At 36.3% G+C, this 12,009-nt stretch overlaps 1 protein-coding gene across 1 annotated transcript; it reads left to right on the top strand.

Moving 5' to 3' along the window:
• The first annotated feature begins 1,191 nt into the window (after positions 1–1,191).
• LOC140875528 (heat stress transcription factor A-2c-like) lies at positions 1,192–3,123 on the top strand. The gene is made up of 2 exons (XM_073279235.1): positions 1,192–1,848; positions 2,071–3,123. Exons 1-2 carry the CDS (start codon positions 1,546–1,548, stop codon positions 2,926–2,928), a joined length of 1,161 nt encoding a protein of 386 aa, XP_073135336.1. The 5' UTR covers positions 1,192–1,545; the 3' UTR covers positions 2,929–3,123.
• Positions 3,124–12,009: the final 8,886 nt, after the last annotated feature.

Genomic DNA, 12,009 nt, shown 5'->3' with positions numbered 1-12,009 from the left:
TGGCGCTATTTCATTGACAAGATGTCTTTATCCTAAATATTTTAATCTTTGTAGACAGGACATGTAAATCTCTGTATTGGTATCTGTGATGGCTCACACTATTTCCTAAACAATCCTCCAAAATAGGTGGGGAAATAAGTTATCTCTCAGTCGTTTCATCGCTTTAATTTCCACTTGTCTAAACGTAATCGACCACTCCCACTTGTCTATATCCGACAAAAGTCTGAAATATTGAACACAAAGTAATAATAATCTATTAAATAACATATATGGCACTTGTCAGTATCATTTATCCATGTGTAACAAGGTGCCGCGTGTCTAATATTAGTTGGAACCAACTTGTCGCAATTATTGCAGCATTTAATATCGGAGATTAATTGAATATTACTGCATGCTTTTTGTTAAAAAAGAGTTACTTCAAAGAGAACTAAGAATAATCACGAAATCCTAATGTTCGATTGAAAAACCAAATGAATAACATGAAATGATTTTGCTAACTTTTGATGATACGGTGGTGTTCTAATTTATTTTTTAAAATACTTTAGTGATCGTTAAGTGAACTAACTTTGGTTTCTTTTGTCTTGCAGTCATATTTCGTCAAAATGTTCATATAACATCGAAAAATATTTACCATACCGAAACATTACCAAATTTATAAATTTTTGGTATATCAAAGATTTCGATACGGTACGGTAATGATATCGAAGATTTATGACATTAAATTTAAAAATTTCGATATATACCATAATACCGAAATAATATATAAAAATTTAAAAATATATGATATTTTAAACAATAAATTTATAAATTTTAAAACATATAAAATATGATACGTTATACCACCCCTATATACTTAGTTAAATAATATACACAATGTAATCAAATGCATAAAAATGAATAAATGATCATAATTGAGACAGATACAGATTATTATAATAATAATAATTTATTCATGTTTCCATTTATTCAACGTTATAAAAAAAATGTGGATAAAGTACTGCATGTTGCCATTAAATAATTCGACAAAGTATTCTATTTAAATATTTTCTCCATCTTGCCTAAAATGTAAAACCTAGCTTAACTCTCGTTTTTTCCATCTTTGATCAGCTGTTAATTGTTCTATTTAACCCTAATCTTCTTCTCTCTCTCTCTTAAATCCACCCAGTAACTGAATTCCTTCAGTTTAGTTTCTAAGAAAAAAACATTACCCGTACTTTTGATTTGAGTACTCTTGATAATCTTCTGTCAAAACCCTATATATATATTTAACCTCAAGATTTAACTTGAAAACAAAAAAAAAAGAAAAAAAAACAAGAAAAAGAAAGGATATATATATATAGCTTTTTTCTCGAAAAGTATTTAATTACTGATCTTATTATATATATATATATATACATACATAAAGAAGCCGTGCTTGTAGCTTGAATTAATATTTCTTGGTAATCCTTGGTTTTAAACCCTATTTATTTAACTTCAAGATTTTACCAGAAAATAAGGATATTTTTTTAGAGATCTTATATTATTGAAAAACTCCATAGAAAGATTATGAATTACAGATCTATTGATTTTGTAAAGGGGGAGTTTGTTGGATCAGGTTCATTACAGTGTTGGGATAACGATGAGCTGATCCCTCAGCCATTTGGAGCTTTACTCGACACTGGTCCTCCCGCGTTTCTGAGCAAAACTTATGATTTTGTTGAAGATCCGAGCACGAACGAAATCGTTTCCTGGAGTTTAGGTAACAATAGTTTCATTGTTTGGGATCCTCAAACATTTGCAACGAATCTTCTTCCAAACTACTTCAAGCACAATAATTTCTCAAGTTTTGTCAGGCAGCTTAATACTTATGTGAGTATTATTCTTCTCTTTTCTCAACTTTTTTTCTTAAATTGGTTTGAATGAATCTAAAAGGCAAACCCCTCGATGCATGCTTTAATTTAGTTTTCATCAAATTGATCTGCATTTTATTCTAAAAGATAGAGATGATGATTTTTGTAATATTTACAAGAGATCTAGAAATATTGTGAAGTGTATGTTTATATAGTACTATGAAGAAATGTGATTTTTCAGGGTTTCAAGAAGGTTAATCCAGACAGATGGGAGTTTGCAAATGAAGGGTTTCTAAGGGGACAAAGACATCTTCTAAAAAGCATCCTAAGAAGAAAGACACAGTGTTTGAGTTCTCAAACATCGAATCGAAGCCTACATTCCTGCGTGGGGGATGGAAGTTTTGGATTAGATGAAGAAATCGATTGTTTAAGTCGCAACAAGCAAGTCCTAGAGATGGAATTAGTGAAACTTAGGCAGCAACAGCGAACGACTTTGTCATATCTTCAAACAATGGAACAAAGGCTGAAAAGGGCAGAAATGGAGCAAAAACACACCATAAGTTTATTCGCAAAAGCTTTACAAAACCCCATGTTATTGCAACGATTAATGCTGTCAAAATCCCAGAACAAAGATGTTGAAGAAGTAATCAGCAACAAAAGGAGAAGAACAACATTAAACCATGTCTCCAAAAATGATGTTGGGGATGAAGAATTAGTGTTCCATGAAAGGGAAAACACAATTGATGTTTGTTTTCCCGAATTAGGCCAAGAAAGTGAAGAAAATGCAGACAAAAATGATGCTGATGTGGATTTTTATGTTAAGTTAGACCCTCGAGTGTGTTGTGAAATTCCAAGATTTGGTGATTTGGAGCTTGAGAAATTGGCATTGAGTATGCAAAAACCTCAAGTGATTATGGAGGAAAAATTATATTCTGAAAAAGGGGATTGTAAGCCAAATGATGAAGGGCTTTGGGAAGAATTGATATATGAGATGATTGATGACATTTGGACACCTGGTGTTGAGGAGGGGATGCATGATTTGGTGGGTTCAAGCCTAAAATATAAGGCAGTTAATGAAGAGTTTTGTGAAAAAAATTGATAAATGAGGGGATTGATGAAATTAGGACATTTGACGATGAGGAGGCATGCTGAGAAACTGAGATTTTTGGTTGCTGAGAAACTGAGGATATTTAAGTTTTCAAGGCTTATAAGTTTTTGGCTCTTTAATAATCACATAATTTGTATATTGTATTCAACTAGTATTTCTTAACACTTAATGTAAGGATTTACAATAATTTCTTTGAACAATAATTTTTACATAAAACGTTTAGAGACTAATTATACTAAAAATAAATTTTATAAGATTATTGAAAATATTACACAGATTCCCTGCTAGTAATTCACATGACTACTGGAATAATGTTTATTTTATGTTACACACATTATACTCTACCTACAAAATAAAGTGAAACTACATCGTGTGGCTTATGTGGAAAGAAACTCTAGATTGATGCTTTCCTATGTTTTATCTTATATTATCTCATTTCGTGTGGCTTAGATTAATTTTAATGTGTGTTAATATAGGTTTTCCGATCCTCCTATCACTTATGTTACGTAGGAGACTATGATAACAAAATAAACTATATTCGATTAATATAGTTGTTTCAAGTAATAAAAAAAAAGTATCAAAACCAAAAATTTTCTAAATTACTGAACGAAAATAATTTAATATAGTGTTTCCTTTAAACTTGAATGAAATTTGGAAAAGATTGATATAGTTTTGTGTGCTAGTGAGTATACAATAATAATAATTTTTTAATTCTTCAATATCTACTATGAAATAAAATAAGTATATTTTTATAGAAGTGATCTCTCAGGTTTTTCTTAGTATTAGTAATTTTGTACATATCTTGTGTGTAAAATATATAGTAAATATAATATAAATTTAAATATTAAAAATTTATCTTTAATTTTTTTTAATCTAATGACTAAAAAATTAATATAAACTAGCATTACAATAAAATTGGCAATACACATCATTCAAAAAACAACGGTTTTCTATAAAATCGTTGTCTTTGGCCTTTAACAATGGTTTTTACAGAAACCGTTGTTAATGGGCATTTTTTTAAAAAAATTATGACAACGGTTTAGTAAAAACCGATGTTGTTTTGGGTCTACGACAACGGTTTTTTAAAAACTGTTGTCTATCAGTGTCGTTTTTTAATAGACAACGGGTATTCTAAAAGGTTGTCATTATGTTGTTTTTTTTGGCTTTAGGATATTTGTTTTTTTAAAAAAATAAAAGATAAAAAAACATCGCAAAAGACAACAGTCGTGGACTTTTTTCCCACTGATATGTCGATATTTTCTTATGTTTACTTGGATTAAATTGTGATGATTAGGTGCATTTTGATTGATTAAATTCATTTTATCTAATCCTTGTATGAGATTTGATATAGGAAAAGAGTAGAAATTAAGCTAAAGAATGGAATGAAAGAGCCGAGATTAGAGAAGAAGTGCGAGGCAGAAAATTTCCAATCAATCGGTAACTTTTTTACCGATCGAGCGAAAGGAAGAAAATTTTGGACAGAAGAGCTCCCGATCGATCGGGAGAAGAGATGGAAAAAAATTATGCGGATCAGACTTATGTGCGCTCGATCAGTATTTTCTTACCGATCGAGCGAGACGAAAATTCGGCGAATTATATTTTAAAAAGAAAACTTTCTTGGAAAGGACTCTATACTTTAAATATCATCTTGAACTCGAATTGAAATCAGTTTTGGACGGCTGAACACGGAAGAATAGTCTTGGCGGCTAGGTTTTCATCTTTTCTCCTTAGAATTAATTTCTTACTTCAATTTTTCTTAGAATTTCATGAATTTTAGTGGCTAAGTTTTATTCTTGGTAGAGGAAGACAAACCCTTTGAAGTTTTATTTATCTTATGAGATTCGGATTTTCATTGTTTAATTTTTATTTGAGTATCAAAATTTGTTTGGAATCGCTTGATATGCTTGTATTTTTTATTATTGGCTTGATCACCTAATAATTTTCTCATACAATCTACAGCTAAATTAGATATCAAATGTGTAATTGTTTGATCCCTCTAATTTGTGAAGCAACTATGATTAATAATTTCCGATTGTGAAATTGTTAATTCGTAGGAACAAAAATTGACTAGATTAAATACAATCGTTTGTGTTTGTGTTGTCTAGATTCATCAATTTCACTAGTTTAAATGCTACCTTGAATTTAAATCTTGATCGCTTGTATCTTGATTGATTTATTACAGTAAGGGTTAATTTAGAACGCTTGTGTCTAATTATGTGAGACCTCGATTCTAAACAACTAATCTCGGCTTAAACAACAATTAAGCATACAAGATCCAAGACCAAGGTGAGAAATAATTTTTTTTTTTTTTTTTTAAAGTGGGGTGCGCTCGGGCGAGCAAAAACTGCCAATCGAGCGCTCCCTAAACTCCAGCGCTGCTGGAGTACTCGAACTGGGGTGCGCTCGGGCTGCTAAAAACTACAGCTCGGGCGCCCCCCCCCCCCTGCAGCAGAAACAGAACAGAGCAGAAAATCTTGGCATCTCAAACTAAAGGTTATTCCATACATCAAACTCAAATTCATGCATTAAAAACATAACTTCTCCAGTTATTACATGAAATGCTAACGTTGATCAACTACGAACCAGTCTATAACATGCAACATAATACTCGCATAATCGATACAACATAAACAACGAAGTTCGAGATCTAAACATGTTCCAAAACAACTAGGTAGACATGCTGACACTACTTCTAAACCGAGTCTCACTACTAGCTCTCCCTCTTGTTGCTAACCAGGCCTTCGCTGACTTGGTCCTGCCCCACCTTTTGCCAAGTACACATACAAAACAAAGCAACAGCCGGATAAACCGGTGAGAATGATAATCCCAGTAAAAACAACATATCAAGTAATACAACAATAAACATGCTTTCAAGACAACAACGAAATCAATAACGATGTAATGAAATGCATGTCTTTAAACCGGGATATCAAATCTGATAACGAGAGATTGCTGCTGTGCTTTTGGGATCCCGAGGGTGAGATTACGTAACGACTCACCGACTCACCCAATCGAGGTGGTGCCACGTATCCCACTCCTCTAGACTTTGAGCAAATATAATGAGTATGCTAGCACTAGGTGAAACGATTACGACCTAGGCCACTCAATCATAGTTCCCAAACGTCTAAACAAAAAGGGCGGTTCTGCCCGCTGAAAACAAGATTGGCTCAAGATGAATGCATAACAGAAACATAAAACATAGCCATATAACAAAAGCTCAATCAAAACAATAAAACACAAGTTCCTCATGCTAGAACGAGTGTAGATGCAAGTATGTGATTTTAAGGGAAACTCGAGAACCAACTGTCCCGAGTATGCTATCCCGCTATCGATGTCTGCTTTTACCTTTCAATGCAGTAGTTCCAACTCTGGATAAGCTACAACAAAAGGTTTAATCAACAACTAAACAATCCAACAACAAAGGCAACGGTTCAAGGTAATCTTTTTACCGTTCTTCGTCCAATTCTCGACGACCAATGCTGCTAACACAGGGCTTGACAACTCCAAACGAATTTTTCAGATACAATCAAAGATCAATTACCATGATCGACTTACAAGCCAAGTTCAACAACTTCAAAAACGGTTCAAATCTCCAAAACTCAAACCGACGGCATAACGGCTATAAGTGAACAAACCGACAATGCAGACAACAGTTCAATAGCGATATAACCCCATAACAATTCTAAGACAACCAAAACAAGGCAATCCCAATAAATCTCAAATCACAATTTTTGAAAATGGCTTCCAAAAATCATAACAATTCCGAACGTCGCTCAAATTCAAAACCGACAGATATTAGACGATCAAAACTCTGTAGAGAACAACATACTCGAATCTAGAACGATTCTAACAACATCCAAAAACTAGAATGTATCTGATCATAGAAAAACTTACGATATAACAGAGCTCTCACTGCAGTGATCGATAATCTGCCTTCAAAAATAATTTCTAACGGACGGATCGAGCTCGGACTGAAATCTAGAAGCTTGAAAAGGTGATGGGGCATTTCAATGGAGGAGGAGCCGGCTAAGGAAGGAGATGAAGACTTTTCAATCTCAATTCTAAGTGTAGATAATATATAAAATCCAATAACTGCGTTTTAGTCCCTGAAAAATCCAAAATTTGCAAAAAGGACCCTGATCAAAATCAAGTCGGCTCGTGAACTCTGTAATCTCCGATTAACTCAAATAAACTTATTTAAGATAAAAACAGGGCGTTACAATTCTCCCCCACTAAGAAGAGATTTCGTCCTCGAAATCAACAAGAACCACAACTCATAAGATAGAATAAAGATGTAACACCCGGTATTTTTAAATACGTAAATCCGCATGCATAATTAGGATATTTAATTATTTAAATTTGTGATTTATGGGTTAAATAATTATGTGAATTCTTTGTGCATGACTTAATTTATTTTTTTAAGCATTTAACCCATAATTAGTGATTTTTTATGATTTTTAGTATTTTAATTATTTTATCGCGTAGACGGGACCGTGGACGGACGAGATGACAACTTTCTAGCCAATTAATTTCATGAGCCTTTTTAGAGCCCTAAAATATTATTTTGAGTTTTATTATCTCAAAATTTTTAGTATTTAATTTTATATAATTTTAGGAGTCCATTTTATTCAAAATAAGCCAAAATATTGACTTTTTAGTATTTTTAAAATTCCATTAAATTGATATTTCGAGATTTTAATATATCTAAGATATTTATCAGATTTCTTTTCTTAATTAGACTTTTTTTAGTTATATATTTTATATATTAAAATCCTTAAGTAATATATTTAATATCCTAAAAACCTATATTAATTAAAATAAAACCCCAAAACCTAATCTACCCAAACCCTTAGCCGATCACTCACCTCCATCAGCCGCCACCCCCACTATTCATCATTTCCTTCGACCGAGACACCTCCAAGAACACCATAGCCACGTTTTTGAAGGTCCAAAGCAAGTCGTCGTCGTCCCGGAATCGTCATCTACTTTTATTTCTCTTCAACCGACGGTGAAAGGCATGATTTCTTTCCCTTATTTTCGTGCCTATCAGATATATTAGAGTGTGTATTGGGTATGCATCAAAAACATTGAAGAATTTTTCAGAAAAAAAAACAAAATTGTTGTAGTTGTATGCGCATGTTCCTTGTTTGGGATGATCATGTCCACGTTTTTCATAGCCATGGATGTTCTAGCCGCTGGTAAGGGTCCCTAGGGTGTCTAGGGTGAGTCTAGGCTCGATTGGCTTGTTTGGTTCAAGCCAAAAGAGCCCAGAAATCGGGAGGTTGCACGTCGGGCACCATGTTCGCGCAGGTTAGGGTTCTCGGGAAGGAGGCTTCGGCTCGGTGCGTGGGGCTGCATGGAGCTGAGTCCTTGGGCAGGTTAGGACCGCCCAGACGTGGGCTACGTCTGGGCAGCGGGGCTCCGGCCAGGGGTGGCCAGAGCAGGGCGGCAGCAGCCCTAGAAGGGCTGCTGCACGCGGCGGCCGAGAAGGGGAGGGAAGGGGGAGTTTCGGGTTTAGGGTTAGGGGGTGGTTCGGGTCGGGTCTGTGGTCCGGGTCGGGTCAGTAGGGTAGTGGGTCGGGTTAAGTTGGTCCGGGTCTGGGTTTGGTGGGCCGGGCTCGAGTCTTTTTATTTTTAAAGTATTTTATGAATTAATTTGTTTTTGGGCCAATTAATTAGAAATAAAATTATTTGGACTCCCAAATAATTTTATTTGGGCTTTTAAAATTTTAATTAAGTTAGTCCATTAATTTTATGGGCTTTTGAGCCCATAAAAGTTATTGGGCCAGTCTTTGGGCTTTTGGGCCCATTGGGCCAGTTTAAGTTGTTATTGGGCCTAGAATGTTTTATGGGCTTTAAATTATTTTAATTGAGCTTAGAACAATTTTATTGGGCTTAAGTATGTTATTGGGCCAGATTTAAGTAATTGGGCTTGAGTGTTAGGGCCAGCAGTCCAGTACAATCCATGAGAAATTGCATGTGTCCTAATTATATATTTAATTATTTTTATGCATTGAAGTTATTTTAATATTTATATGTGAGTAAGAAATTAAATTAAATATATATGAAGCACACACATTTTATTTAAGTACATGCATTCATGAAATAATTTTATGCATAATTAAATGTTTAAGGTTGAGCAATAATAAAATATTTTATGTTGGAAGTTGAAGTAGTGTGACAATTTAAGGGGGATTCGTTCCCATATGTGAACTATTGAAGGGCAGTTTACTGCCAATTTAAGAGGTGATTCGTCACCGCCATGTACGTTGGTTTCCACGCTGATCAGTATTTAATGTATGATTTAAGGTTACACTACGGATACAACCATGCGATGTTAGAAATTTAACTGCTCAACAATATGTATGTATTATGTTATTTAAGTTAATTTAAGTTATGTTTATGCCATGATATTTTTAAGCATGCTCATTCATGTATATGTTATGTATTAATATTCAATTGTTTTAAATTATTTTAAATCCTTGTTATGTTAGCATGTTGGGCCTCTAGGCTCACTGCACTGGTATGGTGCAGGTGAGTTCGTAGAGGAGGATGTAGCTCCCACCGGCGGCGAGGACATATGAGCGGACATGCAGTGACCTCGTGACCGTGATAGATGTTTGAGTCACACTGCATGTTTTAATTATGTCAGCATATTACACTTTTTAATTATTTTTCAGTGGTTGGGGTTTTGAATATTTTATTTGAATATTTTCAGTGCATGCAAATTTTACATCATTTTTCTTATGCAGTATTTTTAATTAAATGTTTGACTCAGATATTTATTTTATTTAAAGAATGCAATTTTTATTTAAGTTATTTATTTATTTATTTATTTTAAATCTTTTTATTCTGTGCATGTATGTATGGGCATATATGTGCATATTTTTATTTAGTAAGTATATATAAAAAAAAAAATTTCCGCATATTTATTTATTTAATAATTATAGAGTTAGGGTCGTTTCAGTTGGAATCAGAGCACGGTTCTTGGAGGGGTCATTACTGCTATGCGAGCTCAGAAATCCACGCTACCGGTCTGTAAGTTTTAAGTATTTATAGCATGATTTAATTTTTAGAATTTAAGTTAGCATTAATTTTAAACAACTTAGTTATGCATGGCGATTTACGTAAAGAAGTATGTGGTGGTGCAGAATGCCTCCTAGACCGATGAACAGACGTGGGGGATCTCCACCTACACCTCCACCTCCACCTCCACCTCCGCAGAACCCTCTAGCAGCATTGGAGCAGGCCAATGCGAATATCATGGCAGGGATTACTGCTCTGTTAGAGCAGCAGGCTACTCGTCCCAGGTTGTCCCATGAGGAGGACGTTGCTGAGAGGTTCCAGAAAAAGGGACCCAAGGAGTTTGTTGGTACCACTGATCCTTTGGTGGCTGAGGGATGGATTCGCTCTCTGGAGTCCATCTTTGCATATATGGGGATCACAGACACCGACAGGGTGAACTGTGCGACGTACATGCTGAGGGGTGACGCAGCGCTATGGTGGGAGGGTGCTGCCAGGGGAGTTCACCTTCCTACACTGACATGGACAGAGTTTAGGCGTATCTTCTACGCCAAGTAATTCACTGAGGATGTGCGCAGTCGCATGATCCGGGAGTTTATGAGTCTCCGTCAGGGGGACAAGACAGTGGTCGAGTATGTGAGACAGTTCGAGAGGGGCTGTCACTTTGTGCCTCTGATTTCAGATAGTCCACCAGAGAAGTTGAGGCAGTTTGTGGAGGGTTTGAAGGCGGATATCAAGCATGATGTTCACATGGCAGACGTCCTTACTTATGAGTCTGCAGTCAGTAGAGCCTTGCGTTCCGAGGAGGGTCGGAGAGAGATCCAGAGGGAGCAGCAAGGGAAGAGGCAGTTTCAGGCTGGGTATCAGCGACCATCTTCGCAGCCTCCTGCGAAGAAGCAGTTTACAGGGCCGGATAAGGGCCCGAATCCACAGCAGAGGCCACAGCAGCAAAGGCCGCAGCAGCAGAGGGGCGGGGCCCCTAATGCCATAGGTTATCCTACTTGCCCGAAGTGTCAGAAGATGCATTCGGGACCTTGTCTATTGGGAGCAGGAGTTTGCTACCACTGTAGGGAGCCAGGGCATCAGATAGCTAACTGCCCGAGGAAGAAGAACACTGCTGGTAGAGTGTTTGTGATGCAGGACGAGGAGGTAGATCCAGACACCTACTTGATCACGGGTATATCTTACCCCTAGCATTTTAATAATTTTCCTTTGGTTAAAATTTCGTCTTTATTTTGGAATTGTTGTTATTTGGGTTATTTAACAGCATGTTAGAATAGGAAGCATGTCTTACTTGTGATTAGAATTAAGAATTTGTAGTGATTCGTTGGGGAAAAATTGGTAGTGGTATGAAATTGTTGGGAATTTTCTGCGTGCAGGGAGAATTCTAGTTGGAGGCAACTCTACGTTTGCGTTGCTAGATTCAGGGGCTACGCATTCGTTTATCTCCCTGGAGTTTATCAGGCGGGTAGGCATCACACCTGAGAGTAGTGACAGTGGGTATGATGTTACTATGCCGTCAGGGCAGATTATTTCTACCTCGAAGGTTATTCGAGGACTGGAGTTAGAGCTGCAGGGACACTCCATTCGAGCAGATGTGGTGGTTTTGCCATTGAGTGGATTCGATTTGATTTTGGGTATGGACTGGTTGACAGTCAATGGAGCTTCGATTGATTTTCGTCGGAGATCAGTGTCAGTGAGACCTACAGTAGGTGACCCGTTCACTTTTCATGCATCTCAGAGCAGTGATATTCCTCAGGTGATATCTCTTATTCAGGCGAGGAAGTTGTTGAGACGGGGTTGCCAGGGGTTTCTAGCGAGTATCGTCACGACTTCAGAGCCATCTAGCAGATCATTATCAGAGATAGAGGTGGTTCGTGACTTTTCGGATGTCTTTCCGGAGGATGTTGCCGGAATTCCACCAGTGAGAGAGGTGGAGTTCAGCATCGACTTAGTGCCAGACACCGTGCCTATCTCTAAGGCACCGTACAGACTTGCTCCTACCGAGATGAAAGAGTTGAAGGAGCAGATTCAGGAGTTGTTAGAGAAA

The sequence above is a fragment of the Henckelia pumila genome, chromosome 1 (genome assembly GCF_033568475.1).
Source record: "Henckelia pumila isolate YLH828 chromosome 1, ASM3356847v2, whole genome shotgun sequence".
Taxonomy (NCBI): Eukaryota; Viridiplantae; Streptophyta; class Magnoliopsida; order Lamiales; family Gesneriaceae; genus Henckelia; species Henckelia pumila.
The sequence above is the reverse complement of the archived record's forward strand: the minus strand, read 5'-3'. Positions and strand labels throughout refer to the sequence as shown.